Genomic DNA, 22,691 nt, shown 5'->3' on the forward strand with positions numbered 1-22,691 from the left:
GCTTCGGCTGTCGCACCCCTCGCACCCCACGGATGGAGGCGAGGGACCGGGCCCCGGCTCTGCCCCCTCCCGCCCGGGGGCCGCTGAAGGGGGAAGTCACCGCTGCTCCGGGCAGGGGAGAGCGGCCCCAGCGGTGCCTCAGTTTCCCCTCTGCAACAGGGCCAGTGCTGGGTGGGAGCTGGGACAGCATCGCCCAGCTGAGGGGAGGGGAGCATCAGGCTCTGCCATGGGGACCCTGCACCCACCGCCTATGGGGAGATCCCTATGGGTGCCCCACTTCCATCCCATCGCCGGGGTAGGGGGAAACTGAGGGCTTGAGGCCGGCAACATATGGGGAACCAACGGGAGATTCTCCCCCCGGCTGCCAGGGGGGCTGCGGAAAGGAGGAATATTCCCAGCCCTGTTGCCATGGCTTCCCATCAGGATGCGCTTGCATCACGGCCAGCACGAGGGGTGCACGGGTCCCCCCGGGGCTCAGGGCTGGGGGTATCGGGTGTCCCCACGGGCCTCAGGGCCGGGCTGTGGGGGTCCCTATGGGGCTCAGGGCCAGGGGCTCCGCGGCACCGCATCCAAGCAGGAGCGCAGGGACAAGCGGGGGGGGGAGCTCCGAGCCCCGGCGCCAGCAGATGAGCACGTTTTGGAGCTGGTGACGTCTGCTCCGGCATCACCGAGGCAGGAAAACAAGCGGCAGAGCGCGATCCCAGCGCTGTGGAGCCGAGCAGGCTCCGGGGCACCGCGCCCATCACCATGTGCCCCCCGGCGGGGCCGCTGGAGGCCGGGGGGCTCCGCTGAGCCCCAGCCATGGCGCCGTGGCGGTGGCTGCTGCTCTGGTGCTGGCACACGGCGCTGCTCCATGGCCAGCGCCCACAGGACGGCCCCCCCCGCCCGGCGGGGTGGTCCCCGGCTCCATCACCCCCCTGGGGACCCACAGAGGAGCCGGGGGACGCCGAGGGCTCGGCGGCGGCTCTGGCGTTCCTGCGGACGGGCGATGCTCGGCGCCTGGCCCGAGCCAACTGCAGCCGGGGGGTCCCGGCGGCGGCCGCGGGTCCCGGTCCCCCCCCGGCGTTGCGAGCTGCGCTCCGTGCCGCCCCCGAGGCGCTGGCCCACGCCGCCAACTTCCTCAACATGCTCTTCCAGACCAACGACATCCGCGAGGCCAGCGTGGCCGAGGACGTGGAGTGGTACCAGGCGCTGGTGCGCAGCCTGGCCGAGGGGCACCCATGGGTGCGCAGGGCGGTGCTGGCCCTCGATGCTCACCCGCTGGCCGCCAAGCCCCGGCTGATGCTGCAGGCTACCAAGGGCGATGGCCAGATCCTGCTCCAGGATGTCTCCGCTGCAGCTCCGAGCCTCGGTAACCTCAGCTGGGACAACGAGTGGTTCAATGCCCCCAAATCCCAGCGGACCCCTGCCCTCCGCAAGCGGGTGCTCAGCAATGACCTGCGCAGCATGGAGACCCCCAAGTGGCAGCGGGGTGACAGCTACGTGGGGGACCCGGGCCATGTGCGGTGGTCCCCTCCGTTCCTCGAGTGCCGGGACGGCCGGTTCCTGCCTGCCTGGGCTGTCACGCTCTCCGCTGCTTTCTATGGGCTCAAGCCAGACCTCAGCCCTGAGTTCAGGTAAGTGGTACCCGGAGGGGCCGGAGGAGGGGTAAAGAGGGTTGGAGGGCGCCCTGTGTGCATGCTGGGGAGTGCGGATGGAGGCAGCACCTTGGGGTGCAGGCAGGATGCTTTGCCGGCACACTGCCTGCATCCCTGTGCATGTGTATGGCTATTTGCACACCCATAGGCACGGTGTGGACCCTTGTCCCCACTCGGGCTGCCACCCTCCGAAACCTCCTACCCTGTCACGGCCACTCTGTGGGGTGGCGGGTCCCTGCTGCACCCCAGCACCCCCTGTGCAAGCAGCCACAGTGGGGGACAATGGGGAGGGAAAGGGGCTCCTGGGTTTAGTCCTGGAGAGGGGATGTGTCTCCGTTTCTAAGGGGGATGCTGTGTGCCCCTCAGAGCACTTAGGGGAGAGGGTTGGTCCTGCAGGATGCAGGATGGCACCAGGGGCCACCCCAGCACCTCCTATTTCCCAGCCGTTTGCTTAAAGCCCCTTTTGAGAGGCAGAATCCACAGCCAGGAGCTGCTGCTCCAGCCTCCCTCAGATGCAGCTCCAAGGGGGGACGTATCATAGAACCATAGAACCATGGAATGGGTTGGGTTGGAAGGGACCTTAAAGCTCCTCCAGCTCCAACCCCTGCCACGGGCAGGGACCCCTTCCACTGGAGCAGCTTGCTCCAAGCCCCTGTGTCCAACCTGGCCTTGAACACTGCCAGGGATGGGGCAGCCACAGCTTCTCTGGGCCACCCAAGCACCCAGCACCCCCATGGTTGTGCCCTCCCCCGGTGCCTGTCCCGGTGGCATTGGTGGGGCATGGGGCCCACGCTGGTTGTGGACACGGGGCTGACCCCATCCCTCTGCACAGGGGTGTCGTGCGGGTGGACATCGAGCTGCGGGACGTGGCCATTGACCAGTGTGCCAGCGGGCCGGGCTGGTTCGCAGACACGCACCGCTGCGACCTCAACAGCACCCAGGTACCGTCCACCAGCACCCAGCACCCCATCCCTTCACCCGGCAGGGCACCGCTCTGCCCCCATCCCTCCCTCCGACTGAGCTTTATCCTCTCCCGGCCCATCCATCTGCTTCCTTCCGCTGCAGTGGAGGGGTTTAGTGTGCAAATCTGCCCTCCCTGTGCCAGCAGCAGCCAGTGACCTGGTGCTCCCTGCCCAGACACCACGGGGATGGGTGGGCACCGCTGGGACAATCACCTCCATCCCTGCCGGTGATGCCAAAGCCTGTATCAGGGCTTGGCGCAACCATCAGCATCCCCAAGCAGAGCAAACACCGCAGCGACACGGCTCAGCGTGGTCCCCAAGTGGGAAAGGCGTCGCCAGCTTCTCTTTCCTCCGGAGGGATGGGCTCTGGTGCTGGGAATGTCTCCAGGACACAACAATACCCAGAGAAGCTGCCAGCACAGCCCATTGGGGGCAGGATGCGGGCAGAGGGGATTAGGGCAGCGCCGCTGCCGTCATGGCTGGGCAGGATTAGTGTTCTCTGCTGCATTATGTGTCCATTTAGGGTTTAGGGAGGGATTTGGGGGCCAAGCTTTGGCTTTTAATTCTTCAATGTTTAACCACTGCACAGGGGGAGAGCGGCCTGGGGCAGGTACCTGTGAGACAGGGGATGCTGGAGCCTCTGGTGTGGGAGGGATGCAGGGATAGGGGGAGTGTTTGGGATGCGGGATGAGCCCTTCCATGCATCCCAGCCTGTCGCCTTCAGTGTATCCCGCAGGAGAGCCACGGCTTCGTCCTCGGGAGGTACCTGTGCCGGTGCAAGCCGGGCTTTTATGGGGCCAGTGGAGCAGCCCAGGCAGGTGGGTGCCCATTTCACCCAGTGGGACATGGCCACTGCAGTGGGGGCTGAGGCTGGGGGGGGGGGGGGGGGATTTGGGAAGCCCAAGCCCATTCCCTGGCAAGGAAAGTGCCTCCAAGTGATGCAGTGATTGTAACCACGAGTAATGAGTGATAGAAGAGGAACCGGCCTCAAGCTGCACCAGGGCAGGTTTAGGTGGAGCTGAGGAACAATTCCTGCCCCAAAGGGTGCTCAGGCATTGGAACAGGCTGCCCAGGGCAGGGCTGCAGTCACCGTCCCTGCAAGTGTTCACACACCCTCAGTGCCATGGGTTAGTGGTGGCCTTGGCAGTGCTGGGGACCGGTCAGACTCAATCTTAGAGGTCTTTCCCAGCCTGGTTGGGTCCATGATAATTCCATGATCCTCTTCCAGGCACAGCGGGGGCAGACGGGGGGTCCCTGTTGGGATGCCGGCCCTGCCGCCAGGGATGCTCCACCTGCCAGGACGATGCTCCCTGCCTGATCCAGGAGGACCGGGCGCTGCGGGCAGCCGTGCTGTCCTGCCAGGCCTGCTGCATGCTGGCCATCTTCCTCAGCATGCTGGTCTCCTACCACTTCCGACGGAGCAAGGCAAGGTGTCCCCATGTCCCATGCCCCCTGCCCTGCTCCCATCCCCAAACCCCATGGGCTCAAGGCTCCTGGCTGCATCCTCACACCTGTGTCCCCGCAGAGGATCCGGGCATCCGGAATCATCCTCCTGGAGACGATCCTCTTCGGGTCCCTCCTCCTCTACTTCCCAGTGAGTATCCAGCTGGCAGAGGACTCCGTGTAAGAGCCTCTGAGGCCTGGTGAGGGTCGGGGGCTGGCCCCAAGCAGAGCATGGGCACAACTCCACCTGATTGTGGATTCGCTGGCACAGCCCCCGGTGGCTCCGGTATAAACCTTGGGAAACCAAATCCCTGCTCTCCCAGTGGCGGCAGGAGTTAATCCCTGCCCAAATCCCCTCTCCCTCCCACAAGAGCCGTGCCGGGTGCTGTAGAGCCAAGGGGGAAGGATGGCAGCGGTGAGCACTGACTGCATCCAGCTCTGGGGCGGCAGCACAAGGGGGACGTGGAGCCATGGGGATGCTACGAGGGCTGGAGCAGCTCTGCTCTGGAGCCAGGCTGAGAGAGCTGGGCTGGGGCAGCCTGGAGAAGAGAAGGCTCCTGAAGGGGAGACCTGAGAGCAGCTCCAGTGCCTGAAGGGGCTGCAGGAAACCTGGAGAGGGGCTTGGGACAAGGGATGTAGGGACAGGCCAAGGGGAATGGCTTGAACCTGCCAGAGGGGAGACTGAGAGGAGCTCTTAGGCAGAAGCTCTTCCCTGTGAGGGTGCTGAGGCACTGGCACAGGGGGTTGGAACTGGATGAGCTTTAAGGTCCCTTCAACCCAAACCATTCCATGATTCCCTGGTTTCCGAGTCTCCATCCATCCCCGCTCCACCACCAACCCCTCTCTCCCCCCACCTCAGGTGTTCATCCTGTACTTCAAGCCCAGCATCTTCCGCTGCATCGTCCTGCGCTGGGTCCGCATGCTCGGCTTCACCATCGTCTACGGCACCATCACCCTCAAGCTGTACAGGTACCAGGATGGAGGGGGGGCTGGATGCTTGTGCCCCCCGCAGCAGGGATCCACTGGGGCTCACCCCTCTGCCCCTCGCAGGGTGCTGAAGGTGTTCCTGTCCCGCACGGCCCAGCGGGTGCCCTACGTGTCAAGCATGCGGGTGTTGAAGATGCTGGGGCTGATCCTGGTCCTGGTGCTGTGGTTCCTGGCGGCCTGGACCATCGGGATGCTGGAGAACGTGGACAAGAACATCCCGCTGGTGATCCGCACCCAGACTGCCGGCGGCCTCCACTTCTACATCTGTGGCCATGACCACTGGGACTACATGATGGTGATTGGTGAGACCAGCACCCTCCCACCCCAGGACCCCATCCCATAAATGCAGCCTTGCTTTGTCTGTTTAATGTGCCTTGGAGCAGGGCTGGGGCACCCGAGCTGCCTCCCATCCTCTCCTCTGAGCATCCCCAGCGCTGGGGCAGGGTACATCCCTGGGAGCTGAGCCCTAGTGATGCGCAGGGGTGTCAAGGGATGCTCCGCACCAGAGCCAGCAGATGAACCCACAGGGCTGGATGTGCCCCAGGGCAGGGAGGTCCCAGTGGGTAGCAGCACCGGTACCCATAAGAACACGCTGACAGTGATGGTGCTGGGTGCTCAGCATCGCTCCCCTTGCTCTCGCCCACAGCTGAGCTGCTGTTCCTGCTGTGGGGCAGCTTCCTGTGCTTCGCCACGCGCGCCGTGCCCTCCGCCTTCCACGAGCCTCGCTACATGGGCATCGCGCTGCACAACGAGCTCATGATCTCGGCCACCTTCCACGTGGTCAGGTAGGACACGGGGCTGCCAGGAGCTGGGAGACGCCATTCCCATCCCCGGCAATGCCAAGGAACCGGTGGCAAATCCCCTGCCAGGTTCATCGTGGTCCCCTCGCTGCACCCGGACTGGACGCTGCTGCTCTTCTTCGCTCACACCCACGGCACCATCACCATGACCCTGGCCCTGCTCTTCATCCCCAAGGTAACGCTCATCCCAAAGGGGGATCCCAGCGTTTCGGGGCCCCCCCCCAGCTTGAGCTCTTCCCTACTTGTCCCCCCCTGCAGTTCCTGCACACGGGCTCACCGCTGCGGGAGGAGATCACAGCCGAGGTCTATGAGGACGAGCTGGACATGCGGCGCTCGGGCTCCTGCCTCAACAGCAGCATCGCGTCGGCCTGGAGCGAGCACAGTCTCGACCCCGATGACATTCGGGTGGGTGCCACACTCAGGACCTTCTTTTGACGCTTGCTCTGCAGAGTAAGAGGTGCCTTTTGCAGTCTTTCTCCTGATGCAAAGCGGATGGGGTGGGAAGAACGGGGTGGGGTGGGAGGAGGGGGCACAGGGTGAATCCGCCAAAGCCACGGGGTCGGGGGGGAAACCTCCTGCATCCCTTGGGATGGAGGGATGGGGATTGGGTTGTGGGTGCAGCCGCAGCCCCGTTGGACGCGCTCTCCTCTCCCTGCTCTCTGCCCGCGGCACAGGAGGAGCTGAAGAAGCTCTACAGGCAGCTGGAGGTGCACAGGAGGTGGCGGATGGCAGCGCTCAACCCTCACCTCCCCAAGCAGCGCAGCGCCCGCCGCAGCCTGGCCCGCTCCATCGCCCACCGGGTCACCGAGCTGCCCGAGGCGCTCGCACGCCGCCGCCGCAGCAGCAGCACCCGTGGGTCCTCGGCCAAGCAGCTCCTCAATGCGGGTACCACGGACCTGAGGATGCGGGATGATGGCTCCCGCAGCACTGAGGGGGTCCAGGGGGGTTCACCCATCCTTGCTGCCCCCCAGGAGCCTGCGCCGGGGAGGAAGATGATGGTGACGGCGGCCTCGGAGCAATCCGACAGCGAGTCCCTCGATGCTGCTCCGCTCGTGTACAAGTCAGCCAGTGCCCACAACCTGGTGGGGCACGGGCAGTCCCCCCTGCCCCGCGCCCCCCCCTTGCACAAGTCGCTCAGCGTGGTGGCCGGGGCGCAGGATGAAGCCCTGCTCGCCGCCAGCCGCGCTGCATGGGGGAAGGAACACATCGAGCATCCATTCAGCCTGGCCTCGGGGCATCCCATGCCACAAGGACCCCCCAGGGAAGCTGGGAAGCCACAAAGCCCTGATGCTGATGCTGTCCCCAGCCCCGCCGAGGGGTGCTCGCGGTCTGTGTCCCCCCTGGGCGATGGCAGGGTGCAGAGACACGTCACCTACGCGCCCATCAAGAGCATCAGCGTCGACGGCTCCCATCACCCAGGGCGGGTGCGGATGGTGGTGGTGAGGAGAACCCCACCACGGCCCCCAGTGCGCTGCCAGAGCCTGGGGCAGCGGGGACCAGCGGCCGGGGACAGCCTGGGGACAGCAGAGCCACCCGTGGCACCCCCAGCAGCAGGGATGAAGGAGGAAGATGCGGGGTGCACATCGCCCGCAGCATCCATCCCGGCACAGGTCTGTCCCTGGGAGCTGGTCCAGGAGGAGATCCTGAGCCGGAGGGAAAGAGCCACCCAAGCAGCAGGGTCGGGGACCACCAGTGACACAGCAGCCACTCCCCCCAGCATCAAACCATCCGCCCAGAAGATGTCCCTCTGGAGCCTGGGCCTGGCCATCAAAGCCTTCAACAGATCCAGAGGGAAAAGCATCCCAAAGGGAAAGAGGGAGAGCGAGGGGAGCCTCAGGAAGAGGAGGGGGGGCAGCAGCAGGAGGGAGAGGCCAAGCCCAGCAGAGACATCGGCCGTGTCCCCTGCAGGGACCACAGGCTCCGAGCAGGGCTTTTGCCAGCACAACAACAACGCCAGGGCCGCTGCGGGCGATGGAGAGGAGCCGGGTGAGGAGCAGGGTGCTCCCCATGGGGATGCGGATGCAGAGCACAGGGCCCCATCAAGCTCTGGTCACCAAGAAGGAGCTGAACGTCCCCATGAGCCCCCGGTGGTGGTGGCACAGCCCCAGCCACAGCAAGGGGATGAGGCTCCTGTGGCCACACCAAAGGAAGGGCTCGAGGGACCCAGCGGGTCCATCCCCTGCCAGGACCACACAGAGGTGGAGCAGCCACGGGCAGGACCCAGCGCGAGCAGCTCCCATCCATCCATCAGTGATGGGCAGAGAGCAGCTGCTGAGGAGCTGGAGGCTGAGGTTTGGCCCCAAGGAGCCCTGGATGGCCCAGCAGGAACCGTGTGCCAGGGGGAAGGCAGCAGCCACCCTGAGCCCCTTGGTCCCAGGGACATTGGGAAGGTCCCTGCAAGGAGATGGAGCGAGGAGATGGCCCCGGTGGGCAGGAAGGCACAGGTCTATGCTAGGGACAACCAGGCTGATTCCAGCATCAAAACAGGGATCTGCCTCTGGGAGGAGAGCAGGGGGGACCCTCAGCATCCCAGGGAAGAGCTGGGCATGGAGAAACCATCAGCAAACCCCTCGGAGCTGCTGGAGGGGCCTTTGCAGGGCAGGAGGGGCCAGGTTTGTCCATGGGAGACCCTGGAAGAGGGGAGGACCACGAGAGCAGCAACCGGCCCCTGGGACGCAGAGGGGGCTGAGCCAGAGCAAGAGGGGCAGGAAGCAGAGAGGAGACGGGTGGGTGAGCAGGGCAAGAGCATCAGGGCAAGGTCCCTGGGGGTGGTGGGAGCTCCAAAGCCACCCAAACCTGGTCCCAGCAGCTTCGAGCTGCCAGAAGGGATCCCAAAGAGCGCTCGGGCTTCGGTTTGTCCCTGGGAAGCGACGGGAGCTGATGGCGATGCAGGAGGGATTCGCCCTTGGGAAGGGGGAGCAGCCGCATCCAATGCAGGGAAAGCAGAGGATGGTGACACCTCCCAAGGGGAAAACGGGATTTCCCCACAGGCAGCAGCCCCAGGGGGCACGGGAGGGATGGGTTTGGCTGCAGACAAGGGGAGCACCCAGCAGGGATGTCCCTGTCCCGGGGAGGGTGCGGGGCAGTGCGGCACAGGGCTCGCAGCAGGACACCCAGCTCTGCCCAAAGCCGAATCCAAGCACGCAGGAGCCATGGGCAGCAGCAAGGCCAGCGTTTGTCCATGGGAAGCAGAGGCTGAGCCGCTTGCCAAGGCAGAAATCTGCCCCTGGGAAGAGCCTGAAGCTCCATGGGGGAAGGACAGAGCAAGGCAGGACACGCGTGGCACTTCCAAAGGGGGAAACAAACCGGTGACCAGAGGCCTGGAGGGCGTCAAAGCAAAGCTGGCAGAGGTGGGAGGCCATCACCCGGAGCACAGGAAGAGCAGGAGCTTCGCAAACCTCATTAGGAAAAGCATGGAGAGCCCAAAAGCCAAATCCAAGAAATCCCAGAGTGCGGAGAGCATCAAAGAGGAAGTTTGTCCATGGGAGAGCCTGGGTACGGAGCAGCCCATGGAGCATCCCCGTGCCAGGAGCCCAGCGCTGCCCAGTGCACCTCCAAGAGCATCCCAGAGTGGGGAGAGTCTGAAGGCAGAGGTGTGTCCTTGGGAGGCTCCAGGGACTCAGTCCATGGACAAAGCAGAGATCTGCCCCTGGGAGGGGGCTGCAGCTCCATCAGCTACACAGGAATCAAGGCAGGACAAGGATGCTCTGTCCATAGGGAGAAAAAGCCCCTCCACAACAGAAGGTGCCTTCAAAGGTATTGAGCATCATAAGTCTGCAAAGGAGAAAGCAAGCATGGAGAGCCTGAAGGCAGAGGTGTGTCCTTGGGAGGCTCCAGGGGCTCAGTCCATGGACAAAGCAGAGATCTGCCCCTGGGAGGTGGCTCCAGCTCCATCAGGTAAAGAGGAACTAAGGCAGGACAAGGATGCTCTGTCCATAGGGAGAAAAAGCCCCTCCACAATGGAAGGTGCCTGCAAAGGGATTGGGCATCGCACATCTGCAGAGGAGAAAGCAAGCATGGAGAGCCTGAAGGCAGAGGTGTGTCCTTGGGAGGCTCCAGGGACTCAGTCCATGGATAAAGCAGAGATCTGCCCTTGGGAGGTGGCCGCAGCTCCATCAGGTAAAGAGGAATCAAGGCAGGACAAGGATGCTCTGTCCATAGGGACAAAGAGCCCCTCCACAACGGAAGGTGCCTTCAAAGGGATTGGGCATCGCACATCTGCAGAGGAGAAAGCAAGCATGGAGAGCCTGAAGGCAGAGGTGTGTCCTTGGGAGGCTCCAGGGGCTCAGTCCATGGACACAGCAGAGATCTGCCCCTGGGAGGGGGCTGCAGCTCCCTCGCAGCAGCTGAAGCCAAAGCAGGGCCCTGGGGGGGTGCCCAAGGGGGACAAGCGCATCAGGCGCCAGGCAGCGCTGGCCAGCCCAGGAAGAGCCCTGGAGAGGGGCAGCAGCAAGCGAGAGGCTGCGTGTCCATGGGAGAGCCTGGACAAGGAGCAGCCCATGGAGCATCCCCGTGCCAGGAGCCCAGCGCTGCCCAGAGCGCCTCCAAGAGCATCCCAGAGTGTGGAGAGCCTGAAGGCAGAGGTGTGTCCTTGGGAGGCTCCAGGGGCTCAGTCCATGGACAAAGCAGAGATCTGCCCCTGGGAGGTGGCTGCAGCTCCATCAGGTACAGAGGAACCAAGGCAGGACAAGGATGCTCTGTCCATAGGGAGAAAGAGCCCCTCCACAATGGAAGGTGCCTTCAAAGGGATTGGGCATCGCAGGTCTGCAAAGGAGAAAGCAAGCATGGAGAGCCTGAAGGCAGAGGTGTGTCCCTGGGAGGCTCCAGGGACTCAGTCCATGGACAAAGCAGAGATCTGCCCCTGGGAGGTGGCTCCAGCTCCATCAGGTAAAGAGGAACTAAGGCAGGACAAGGATGCTCTGTCCATAGGGACAAAGAGCCCCTCCAAAATGGAAGGTGCCTTCAAAGGGATTGGGCATTGCACATCTGCAGAGGAGAAAGCAAGCATGGAGAGCCTGAAGGCAGAGGTATGTCCTTGGGAGGCTCCAGGGGCTCAGTCCATGGACAAAGCAGAGATCTGCCCCTGGGAAGTGGCTCCAGCTCCATCAGGTACAGAGGAACCAAGGCAGGACAAGGATGCTCTGTCCATAGGGAGAAAAAGCCCCTCCACAACAGAAGGTGCCTTCAAAGGTATTGAGCATCATAAGTCTGCAAAGGAGAAAGCAAGCATGGAGAGCCTGAAGGCAGAGGTGTGTCCCTGGGAGGCTCCAGGGACTCAGTCCATGGACAAAGCAGAGATCTGCCCCTGGGAGGGGGCTGCAGCTCCATCAGGTACAGAGGAACCAAGGGAGGACAAGGATGCTCTGTCCATAGGGAGAAAGAGCCCCTCCACAATGGAAGGTGCCTGCAAAGGGATTGGGCATCACAGGTCTGCAAAGGAGAAAGGAAGTGTGGAGAGCCTGAAGGCAGAGGTGTGTCCTTGGGAGGCTCCAGGGACTCAGTCCATGGATAAAGCAGAGAACTGCCCTTGGGAGGTGGCCGCAGCTCCATCAGGTAAAGAGGAACTAAGGCAGGACAAGGATGCTCTGTCCATAGGGACAAAGAGCCCCTCCACAACGGAAGGTGCCTTCAAAGGGATTGGGCATCGCACATCTGCAGAGGAGAAAGCAAGCATGGAGAGCCTGAAGGCAGAGGTGTGTCCTTGGGAGGCTCCAGGGGCTCAGTCCATGGACACAGCAGAGATCTGCCCCTGGGAGGGGGCTGCAGCTCCCTCGCAGCAGCTGAAGCCAAAGCAGGGCCCTGGGGGGTGCCCAAGGGGGACAAGCGCATCAGGCGCCAGGCAGCGCTGGCCAGCCCAGGGAGAGCCCTGGAGAGGGGCAGCAGCAAGCGAGAGGCTGCGTGTCCATGGGAGAGCCTGGACAAGGAGCAGCCCATGGAGCATCCCCGTGCCAGGAGCCCAGCGCTGCCCAGAGCGCCTCCGAGAGCATCTGAGAGCAGGGAGAGCCTGAAGGCAGAGGTGTGTCCTTGGGAGGCTCCAGGGGCTCAGTCCATGGACAAAGCAGAGATCTGCCCCTGGGAGGTGGCTGCAGCTCCATCAGGTAAAGAGGAATCAAGGGAGGACAAGGATGCTCTGTCCATAGGAACAAAGAGCCCCTTGCCAAGGGAAGGTGCCTTCAAAGGGATTGGACACAGCATCCCTGCAGAGGAGAAAGGAAGTGTGGAGAGCCTGAAGGCAGAGGTGTGTCCTTGGGAGGCTCCAGGGACTCAGTCCATGGATAAAGCAGAGATCTGCCCTTGGGAGGTGGCCGCAGCTCCATCAGGTAAAGAGGAATCAAGGCAGGACAAGGATGCTCTGTCCATAGGGACAAAGAGCCCCTCCACAATGGAAGGTGCCTTCAAAGGGATTGGGCATTGCACATCTGCAGAGGAGAAAGGAAGTGTGGAGAGCCTGAAGGCAGAGGTGTGTCCTTGGGAGGCTCCAGGGGCTCAGTCCATGGACAAAGCAGAGATCTGCCCCTGGGAGGTGGCTGCAGCTCCATCAGGTACAGAGGAACCAAGGCAGGACAAGGATGCTCTGTCCATAGGGAGAAAAAGCCCCTCGCCAAGGGAAGGTGCCTTCAAAGGGATTGGGCATCACAGGTCTGCAAAGGAGAAAGCAAGCATGGAGAGCCTGAAGGCAGAGGTGTGTCCCTGGGAGGCTCCAGGGACTCAGTCCATGGACAAAGCAGAGATCTGCCCCTGGGAGGGGGCTGCAGCTCCATCAGGTAAAGAGGAATCAAGGCAGGACAAGGATGCTCTGTCCATAGGGAGAAAGAGCCCCTCCACAATGGAAGGTGCCTTCAAAGGGATTGGGCATCGCAGGTCTGCAGAGGAGAAAGGAAGTGTGGAAAGCCTGAAGGCAGAGGTGTGTCCTTGGGAGGCTCCAGGGACTCAGTCCATGGACACAGCAGAGATCTGCCCCTGGGAGGGGGCTGCAGCTCCATCACGTACAGAGGAATCAAGGCAGGACAAGGATGCTCTGTCCATAGGGACAAAGAGCCCTTTGAAAAGTGAAGGTGCCTGCAGAGAGATTGGGCACAGCACACCTGCAAAGAAGAAGAAAGCAAATCTCGACCTTGAGTCCATCTGCCCCTGGGAGAGCCTGGACACGGAGGAGCAATCCCTGAGAACAACAGGGAAAGAGCCATCCAAGAAGTCCGACAGCACAGAGAGCAGGAAAGCTGAGATTTGCCCCTGGGAAGCAGCAGAGCCCAGTGGCTCAGAGAAGGAACTCCCACAGGGAGCTGATGGAGCATCCTCCCCTGGGATGGGAGAGTCAAAGGCGGTGCTGGCAGCCAGCACCGTGTCTCCACCAGCCCCAAGGAAGAAACCCAAGGGCAGACCTGGCAGTGAGGCCCTGCACAAGCCCCTGAGCCGCATCCAGCCCCGGCGGGGCCCTGGGGCAGAGCTGCTGCCTTGGGCAGCGGGTACAGCCCCTGGGACAGGCAGCAGCCCCAGCCCAGCTGAGGTTTGTCCCTTGGAAGCAGAAGAGGCTCCACCAGCAGATGACAAGACCAGCACAGATGGGAGGAAAACCTCAGCGGTGTGTCCATGGGAGATGGAGAGTGCAGATGCCACCCAGAGTGGAACCAAAGCAGACATCTGCCCTTGGGACCATGAGTAGCTCCCTCCTGCCAGGGCCATCAGCCAGCTGCAGACATGGTTTTCATGAACACAAGGTCTTGAGCTGAAGGCCGATGCCCAATGGCACAGCCCAAGCAGGGACACAAGTGTCCAGCGAAGCCAATGGCATGGCCATGCTTCCAGAAGTCACTGGTGGTGGCCTTGGGGACCAGTGCAGTGAGGGGACAATGAACATCTCCTACCTTCATCAAGCTCTCCAGATGGGTGCAAACACCACCCATCATTTTCCCACAGGTAGGTGCCCCAGTGCAGGGTCACTGGTCCAAGCAGGCACCTGAATATGTTAAAATACATAGGGAAGAGTCAAACCAGGGCAGGAAGATGATGCAGCAGGGGAGGAAGCCAGCTTCCCCCAGTGAAGGTTTTGGCTCTCTCTGAATCCACACAAGGCTCAGAGCTCGTTCTGCTGTTCCTTTGTTGTTTGATTGCACTCTCCTTACAAAGGGATGCTGGTGTCATGTGCTGTCTGTGGTCTTCAGCACTGAGTGTTCCACGATCATCCGATGGTGTAAGTAAGTGTACATACAGACAATAAAACATATTATCTACAGAGCACACGCTTTAGTGGCTGGTTTATGGGGTGTGGGCAAGATACTGAACATGCTCAAGAAAGAGGTACAGCAGAAAGCAGCGAGGCTGGAAAGGAAACCCAGAAACACAAGTGGGTGAGTTGCAGAGGTTTGAATAATGGCAAAGCTGATGGGCAGCCACACATTGGCAGACTGGAAGGAAAGGCCTTTCTCCCTGGAAAAACACAGCTACTCCACCAGAAAACTCAACTCTTCTCATCCAGAGCCAAAGAACCTGGTCTGCAGGTCCTGGTTGAGGAGCCACATCCATACCTGCTCGTGAGCTGCCCAGACACCAGCCAGGCAGCTCATCTGGGTTTATTTTAGCTCCCATATGCTGGAGCACTGAATCTCTCCTCGGCTCATGAAGGAAGTGTAGGCAGAAGGCTCAGTATAGTAGGTTCCTTCAGGAAAGGCAGACAGATTGTGACACCCCTCTGACTTCCCAAAAAGATGACAGGGATTCCATTGCTGGCTCCTCTCCTAACAGAGCATAGGGATGATACTCTGCCCTTTCAAAAGGACACAGAAACACTGAACATGGAAGCATCAGGAGCCATAACTCTTTCAAACAGCACACTCTGTACGAGAAAGAAGGAAACAATGCTCCTAACTCATAAGCTCTGGAAAATGGCCGAGTTAAAAAGCAAGACACGGCTGAAGAAAATGCTTTGTTACCTGATAACCAGCAAGTATTTTGCTCTGTAAATGGAACTCCCCTGAGCAAAGCAGAGCAAGAACAGATTAGCCTTGCTCTCAGCTATGGAAAAAGGAAACCTGTGGGTACGCATTTTCCCAACCCACTCAGCCTGCAAAACCAGGGCCCTGATGGCAATGTCATTGTGTCCACAGGATGGTGCCAGCCACTCACTGCCACCACCCCACTGTTGAATTCAGGAGCAGCTCTAACTAATGCTCCAAAACTCATCAGCAAAGACAAATGCTCTTTCAAGAAGGCAAAAGATTTTATTAAGTTATCAATGCTGTGCTGCAGCCCCTCTGGGAACCTGGGCCCTTCACAAGCATTCACTCAGCAAGAGTCCAACTGCAGCACCCACCCAGGAGAACGTGATTTCAAGTGTGCTTGCCTGTTCTGCCCAGTTTTCTGTCTGGGAATCACTACAGAGAGGATGGGAAAAGAAAGTGCTGATGCCTACTGCAAGTTTGAATGAAAGGCCAGCAGGTCTATGCCACTTCCCATGGCAGAGGCAAATACCCCATGTGTGAACAGAGTGCTGCTGCCAAGGGCTCCTTTTGCAGGGCAAGCTCAGGACAGGGTTGGCCTTGAGAGCACACTCCTGAAGAGAACAGACTTCTTGTCTTCACAGAAACACAGAGAGGGTTAAGCTGCAGCACACTATGTCTACCTGGAGTAAAGCTCTTCTGAGAGCTCACCTGAATCCCCTTGCCAAGCCCCTCTTGTTCTTTAAAGACAAATTCTTAGCGAGCAGAGTCCATTTCTGAAACTGCTTTGTTTGCTGACTGCCCACTGGAAAGGCACAGCCATATCCAAGCTGTTACCTCCACATTCATCCTCCACTTCTTCCCTAAAGGGTTGCTTGCATAGGCTGTCTCTGTACAGGCTCTGGAACTTCCTACTTCATTTCTTCGTACTCTTGTGAGGGATCCAAGGTTGGGCCAGGAATCAGCACCGTCTGAAAAAGCAGGGAGCAAAATCAGCATGACACAGAGCAGCTCTGAACTGCTGCGATCGGAATTCTTCATGTTGCAGTGCATGCAAAGGGGTGAGCAGCAGGTCCTGGCAACGCAAAGGCCTCACACACAGGAGAGGACCAGATGGCAGCAGCACGGGGGAAGGACACAGGGGAAATGGGATGATATGCCTTCTACGACAAGATAGTTCTCACCTCCTTCCCCTCTAGGACCTGTTTTTAGTTAACACAGGAAGACTGAGCGCCTGCATGGCTTTGCCTGGCAGTGTGTGCAGGGAGCAGTAACCCCCTAAACTATCACATACATGACAAATGCCCTCAGCCTTCTATTAGAGCTTCCAGGTGCTAGAGGTTGATAATGCCACATTAATAAACAGGTCTGCTTGCAGATTAATCCACCACCTTCCTGTCACAGGAAACTCAGCTTTGGTTTTGTCCAGAATTATCCAGGGACCACATCAGTGCCTTTTCCTAGTGGCATTACCTTCACAATGGGGTCCTTTGGAGGAGCCCACTTGGGAACGATCTTGCCATGCATCCTCCACGTGCCGTACGGGTTCACCAAGTACTTCTCAAACACGACATACTCCAGAACGTCCTTGGGCACCTGCTCCCCACCATACATCAGCCTCCCAAAGCGGTCATAGATGGCCAGAATCTGTAAAATGAACCAAGTTATGGTGGGCTGGCAGGAGGCTGGAGGCAGCTGGGGAACAGAGGAGCACAAGGGGATGTACCTGCCGCGTGTGCATCCGCACCGTCACCTGCCCGTAGAGGTTGCCTCGGTTCACAACGCTCTCACATCGAACATGAACCACCCTTGGGGGCTCCAGTGACTCCACAAACTTCCACCGGATCGTTCTGTACCTGTTCCCACGGACCATCTCCTGTAAGGGAAAAGAAATAAGCACCAACTTAATGAAGATGTGAATTGAATCATAGAATCACAGCCTGGCTTGGGTTGGAAGCGAGCTTAAAGCGAGTTCCAACCCCCTGCAAGGGCAGGGACACCTTCCACTAGAGCAGCTTGCTCCAAGACCCTGTGTCCAACCTGGCCTTGAGCACTGCCAGGGATGGGGCAGCCACAGCTTCTCTGGGCACCCTGTGCCAGCGCCTCAGCACCCTCAAAGTAAAGAATTTCTTCCTTCTATCTAACCTAAATCTCCCCTGTTTAAGTGTGATCTCTACTGCTGAAGTTTGAAATAACAAGCATAGTACTATATACAATGAAGCTCATATTGTGCTTTCCCTCCCAGCTCTGTCTCTACTGTATCCAGAGCAAAATGAGACAGATGGTCAGGTTTAAAGCCTTAAACACCATGCAAGAGATGAAGGACACGCTGCATCCACAGGACCACTTACCGGGTAGCAGCGCTCTGTCACCAGGGAGTGAAGTTTCTGCTTGTTAAAACTGCAAGTGAAACACACCCAGTTACTTGAATATGCTTATTGTGAAGAGGCTTCCTCCGCTCCCTGCTTCCCCACAAGACTCAATCTACTGGCAAAACAGAAAAAGCAAACTCCTCAGCTGCCAACTCAGCACAAAATCAGGATCCATCATCACCTCATATCCCAACAATTCCCTGCAGTGTGATCCTGAACAGCACCAAGCACGCACTCATCTGCCAGTGACACAGAGCCTTGGGTGCCATGGTTTAGTGTGAGGTGTCCCTGCCCATGGCAAGGGGGGTGGAATGGGATGATCTTAAGGTCCTTTCCAACCCTAACTATTCTATGACTCTATGACACTCGAGGTGCAACAGCTCATCTCTCCTGCAGGGCAGGTGGGGGGATTTCCTGCAACCTGCCTTTCCTTATCAAAATGAACAGGTCCTGCCCAAATTCCCAACATTCTCCTCCTCTCAGATGGGGGCAGGAAAAGATCTAGTACCTGTGGCAGAGGAGGTACAAGGATCAGAAAGACAAGGAGGAAAAGCAGAGTATATTAGCAAAGAGCAGCAGGTTCTACCTAACTGCATCAGTCAGAGAAAGGGTCTTACTTTGCCAGGTAATTGTGAGCTTCAATAAATATCTCCTGTGCCTTCTCTGGGAAGGTTTTAGTGCTGAAATCCAGATCATGATCTTTTATCTTCCGCAGACTGAAAAGATAAGAAAAGCTTTACTGTAAGGAAAGAACAACTTGGAACTGTCTTGCGTGTTTCAGATGATGACAATGCTCTTAATTCAGCTCAAGCCCAGCTTCTACCAGGGAGCAACTGAGAACTGGAGACTCCCCACTAAGCCATAACCTCTGTGTGCCTGTAAAACACACACAGGGCTGCAAACACAAAGGATCCTCAAGAAAGTTGGGGCTGTTCAGCCTAGAGAAGAGAAGGATGGATGGAGACCTCATAGCAGCCTTCCAGTGTCTGAAGGGGGCCTATAGGGATGCTGGGGAGGGACTCTTCATTAGGGACTGTAGTGACAGGACAAGGGGTAACGGGTTAAAACTTAAACAAGGGAAGGAAGAAGTTCTTTACTGTGAGGGTGCTGAGGCACTGGAATGGGTTGCCCAGGGAAGTTGTGAATGCTTCATCCCTGGCGGTGTTCGAGGCCAGGGTGGACAGAGCCTTGGGTGCCATGGTTTAGTGTGAGGTGTCCCTGCCCATGGCAGGGGGGTTGGAACTGGATGATCTTGAGGTCCTTTCCAACCCAAACCATTCTATGAATCTATGAAAATGAGTGCACATGATACATGAGGACAGGAGCCTGGTGCTCACTCTCACACCAGGGACTCCTGGCTAAGTGGTACCGCAGCGACAATGGAAGAAGAGGCCAGAGAACAATTCCCCCCCCCCCCAGTCTCACCCTGCAAGACAAAAGCAAGCAAAGCATCTGCACCACAAACTGATTAAAAAGGAGGCAGCACATACGCGAGCTGGGAGGCAGCAGTCTGCTTCAGCTTCTGCATCTTCTGCATCACCCCGTCTTTGGATAGGGACGTCAGGCGGGCATCACCCTCAGGAGGGACGTAGGGGTCTATAATATCGGCTGCAGGAGAGAAGAAAGGTCAGGAGGAGGCTGGAAAACAGGAAAAGGAAGGAAACAAAGGGGCAGCACCCTGGCTACTGGGAGCTGGAGCTGGGATTCCACCCTGATAACATATTAGTAATATGAAATATGAGCATGCAGAGTTTCTAGTCTAAGCTTGTCAGCAGTGACAGACACCTGCTCTCTACCCTCCTCTTCCATACAACACAGGCGGATAAGACACATCCAGCAGCAAGGAATGTGACCTTCCTCCCTATTCCTCATCCCTAGGGCCGAAGGGCCAACAGCCTGGCACACTTTGGAGGTGAAGGGCAGGTGCCACCCCTCACCAGGAGCCCGTGTGCACAGTTCAGTCTACTGCAGGCACTGTCACCACAGTCACTCTGCTCAGACTCATCGCTCCACGCTGGGAGCACAGGAGGATGCTGTGCATTAGCTAAGGGCGACCAAAGCAGAGGTTCTGCCACCTGTGGAAGCCATGTAGAACGTCCGCTCCATGCGGTCCTCAGGAATTGTCGCCACCAAAGCCCGCAGCCTCTTCTCCTTCTCCTCAGGGCTCAGCTCCCTGGCCCATTCGGGCACGGAATGCTTCTTCTTCTTCGTTCTCACAGGGACGACGAGACCGGCCGGAGCCGCAGCACGGAGCACGGAGCCCGCAGCCTTGAAAGACACCACAGTGAGCCCAGGGGCCCAGAAACACCCCCAGCACCGCCATTTACTCCCCTTCTTGTCTCCCTGACAAGGACCCCATGGAACACAGCGAGCGCCGCCGCTTGGAGCCTGCACATACCCTTGTAGCTAACGCCCCACATCCCTTCTCCCGCGGGGCCTCACCCTCCCCACAGCCCATTCCAATTCCCATTCCAATTCCCATTCCCGAGTCCCCCCCAGCTCAGCGCACCCTCAGGCCCAGCCAGCCTAGGCCCGCCTTCATGGCGGCCGCCATCTTCCTGCCGGGTAGCACGCCGGGTGGATGGATCCTGTCCCACAGCAGCCAGGGCTGAGTCAACTGGCCCCACGGCCCCGGCGCTTTCCCACACCTCCGGACTTGTGGGGCTGGATTTTTCCAGCCCATCCGGCTTTCCCAGCTGCGGAGCTGCCCTGTGATGCCATCTCAGCCGGTTTTACCACCCTGAGCAGCCATTCCAGGGCTCTGGAACCCCCTTGGGGCCACGACCTTGCTGCAGGCGTTGCTGGGGAACACAGCCCAGGAGCATCCCTACCTGCTGTGGTCCGGACTAGTGCAGCAGGCAGGGATGCTCCCAGCAGATTTGGCCTCTGGAGATGCCACTTGATGGTGCCCCCCAGCCCATGTATGACCTTCCTGTTGCAAAACCACCGTGCAGGGATTCACCCCATCAGAGTTCAGGACGAGGGCTGGGATTTGGAGCATCAGCAGAAGGTGCTGATGCATTTCCCTCCATCCTTGTGCAACTCGCCCCAGGCACAACAGGAGGCTGACGGTCAGACTCGCACGCACGAGGGGAGGAAGCCATGCACAATTCCTCCCAACCCAGGCCCCCAAGAGCCACTTCGCAGCTTCCAGGCTGTTGTCCCCATAGTCCCAAATACCAGAAATTCCTGCCCTAAGCCTCCGGCCCAGACCTGCAAGGCAGGATTAGCCGGTGCCCTCCTGCTGCTCCCACTCTCAGCAGGGACAACACAAAAGAAAACCTCTCTTGGGATCTTTTTCTTTTCTTCCCCTTTTCCACCCTTGTTTTCCTGCACTGACAGCGGTTGGTGGCTGCAGAGGCTCTGGGCTAATTACAGCTCCTGGCTTCCACCCCATCCATTTGTCCCAGGCACTCCCTTCCCCAGTCTGGCGCTGCAGGAGAACCCGGTTTGGTTGGGACACGGCGGAGGAGGCGGCTTCCCCCCAGCTCTCTCTGTGGAGGTTCTCTCTTTCTTCCTTTCTTTCTTTCCGGATCCTTGCTGACAGCAGCATCCGTCATCCAACAATATCCCCTGTGTGGACCAGCAGCCGCAGATGGCACCCGGAGCCCTGTGGCCACCAACCGAGCCCTCTCACTGTCCCCAGGGCAACCAGGGCACCCAGTGACCTGCATGGCCATCAGGAACAGGAATTAAAGCTCAGAGGAGACAATCCCCGCGGTGCCCAGCAGCTCTGCTCCAGGAATAGGTTTATCCTGCCCCTGACCTTGTGCCTGCCCAGCCCCAGACGCGGCTCTGCCCAGGCAGGGTCAATGGTGGCCACGAGCTGTGCCAGGGCTTTGGAAGCGGAGGCAAGGTGGGAGGAGAGGGGCTTTTAGCTCCGGGAAGGTCTCTTAGCATGGCTGTGGTGTTGGCTGGGCATCTCCCCACTGGCCTCAGGGCATCCACAGCACATCCAGGTTGAGTCCTCCTCCATCCAAACCAACCCAAACTGCAGGATCACCACTGAAGCCCTTCCCTCACTGTGCAGAGATGGGGCCTTCTCCCCATCACGCCGGTGGCATCACAGCCTGGGGCTATAACACCACCAAAACTCTCCCCAGCACCACATCCATGCTCTGCCCATGTCCCCCTGGGGCTCTGTACCGCACCAGGGTGCTGGGAGGGGATGGTGGCAGCTTCCCAACCCCACTGCTGCGATTCCAGCTGTTTCCTTGTCTCCCTTCCCCTCCTCGGGGCTCTGCAGCACAATGCGGCCCCACTGAAGCCCCAGATGAACCCAGGCCCCTTGGTTTTCCTAACGACGTGCTGAGAGCTGTCTGTACTTTCCCCATGCGCCCCACTTCGTGCCACCGGCTCCCCCATGTCCCAGCAGATCCCTTTTGCTCCGCAGTTAACTGGCATTTTGCACAGCGAGCACCGCTTTCAGCAAAGAGAAATCTCTTTGGGGATTGGGGGGGGGGGGGAAGAAAAGGAGGAATTGCATTTCTAGTGGTGGAAAGCAATTAATGGTTTCCTGCTGCTGCTTCTTGTCTTATAAGGAGGGAGGTTGTGGCACCCACAAAGATGCAGCACTGTTCCTCTTGGGGTGCTGAGACTTAGATCTGGGTGTGGGCAAAGCACAGGCTCCCCTCTTCCAAAGGAATTCCATTTTCCGCCTTTTTTTTTTTTCCCCATATAAAGCCTTTATTAAGAATCTTTTAAACTTCCTGCTGGTGTTTGTCAGGAACCCAAAGAGCCATCCAACATCACCCGCTTGGGCCATTTATTACCCTGTAACCGCTGCATTGTGTACGGAGCTTTTGAAGAGGGATTCCTCACATAGCATCCTCCACCAGCCCCAGCGATGCTCCGCCACCCTGCAGACCCCGGGGGGGAGCCCTGAAGGGCTGTGGTACCCAAGGGCGGCTGCTTGGCCATGGGAAACAGCGCCTCAGCACCCTCACAGGGAAGAGCTTCTGCCTAAGAGCTCATCTCAGTCTCCCCTCTGGCAGGTTAAAGCCATTCCCCTTGGCCTGTCCCTACATCCCTTGTCCCAAGCCCCTCTCCAGGTTTCCTGCAGCCCCTTTAGGCACTGGAGCTGCTCTCAGGTCTCCCCTTCAGGAGCCTTCTCTTCCTCAGCTGCACACAGTCCGAGGTTTAAGCCGATCCCATGATTTCCTGGCGCTGGACGTTGCTGACAGCTGCACCCCCCTCGCTCCATGAGCGGAGCTGCCTTATCTTCACCCGGCAGCACGCAGGCAGAACGGGACCGGTGTCCTCCACGTACACTGGGCAAGCGCTGCACGATGGGGTGATGCTCATCTCCCCCCCTCTTCCCCCGCCGCCGCAGGGTGCATCTCCCAGCACCATCTGCCCCCGGCGGCACCACGCAAGACCCACTGGTACCACCGTAACCACGAGTCCCGTTAACGGGATGCCCCGTTCCAGGACCCCCGGGGCAGCTGCACAAGGAGCTCCCGTTAACGAACCGTTCCGCGCCTCCTGGTGCCTGTCCCTACAGAACGGGAAGGGGAAGGGAACGGGAAGGGAACGGGAAGGGGAAGGGAACGGG

The 22,691-nt window shown here is 59.4% G+C and overlaps 2 protein-coding genes across 2 annotated transcripts; one reads left to right on the forward strand and one right to left on the reverse strand.

The window, feature by feature from the left end:
- Positions 1-762: 762 nt before the first annotated feature.
- Positions 763-13,628, forward strand: GPR179 (G protein-coupled receptor 179). Its single transcript, XM_057402598.1, has 12 exons — positions 763-1,616; positions 2,470-2,578; positions 3,324-3,417; positions 3,828-4,024; positions 4,125-4,193; positions 4,902-5,011; positions 5,093-5,331; positions 5,676-5,814; positions 5,899-6,004; positions 6,088-6,234; positions 6,504-11,522; positions 11,645-13,628. The coding sequence occupies exons 1-12, from the start codon at positions 802-804 to the stop codon at positions 13,490-13,492; spliced, it is 8,892 nt and encodes a 2,963-aa protein (XP_057258581.1). The 5' UTR covers positions 763-801; the 3' UTR covers positions 13,493-13,628.
- Positions 13,629-15,024: 1,396 nt separating this feature from the next.
- On the reverse strand, positions 15,025-19,708 carry MRPL45 (mitochondrial ribosomal protein L45). The gene is made up of 8 exons (XM_057402628.1): positions 19,647-19,708; positions 19,213-19,405; positions 18,628-18,745; positions 17,755-17,853; positions 17,117-17,165; positions 16,492-16,641; positions 16,239-16,412; positions 15,025-15,736 (listed from the first exon to the last, which is right to left on the reverse strand). The coding sequence occupies exons 1-8, from the start codon at positions 19,689-19,691 to the stop codon at positions 15,677-15,679; spliced, it is 888 nt and encodes a 295-aa protein (XP_057258611.1). The 5' UTR covers positions 19,692-19,708; the 3' UTR covers positions 15,025-15,676.
- Positions 19,709-22,691: the final 2,983 nt, after the last annotated feature.

Source organism: Pezoporus wallicus, unplaced genomic scaffold, assembly GCF_028554395.1.
Source record: "Pezoporus wallicus isolate ANWC-B61680 ecotype Strahan unplaced genomic scaffold, APGP_CSIRO_Pwel_v1 contig_13748, whole genome shotgun sequence".
NCBI classification, from domain to species: Eukaryota; Metazoa; Chordata; class Aves; order Psittaciformes; family Psittacidae; genus Pezoporus; species Pezoporus wallicus.

Bases quoted from the DNA above. Each gene is read 5' to 3' on its own strand.
- GPR179 (XM_057402598.1), top strand. From the start codon at position 802: ATGGCGCCGTGGCGGTGGCTGCTGCTCTGGTGCTGGCACACGGCGCTG. The intron at 3,418-3,827 runs GTGGGTGCCCAT...ATCCTCTTCCAG, and splicing joins CAGTGGAGCAGCCCAGGCAG to GCACAGCGGGGGCAGACGGG. The intron at 6,235-6,503 runs GTGGGTGCCACA...CCCGCGGCACAG, and splicing joins TCGACCCCGATGACATTCGG to GAGGAGCTGAAGAAGCTCTA.
- MRPL45 (XM_057402628.1), bottom strand. From the start codon at position 19,691: ATGGCGGCCGCCATGAAGGCGGGCCTAGGCTGGCTGGGCCTGAGG. The intron at 18,746-19,212 runs GTGGCAGAACCT...TCTCTCCTGCAG, and splicing joins GTTCTACATGGCTTCCACAG to CCGATATTATAGACCCCTAC. The intron at 16,642-17,116 runs GTAAGTGGTCCT...TTTCCCTTACAG, and splicing joins TGACAGAGCGCTGCTACCCG to GAGATGGTCCGTGGGAACAG.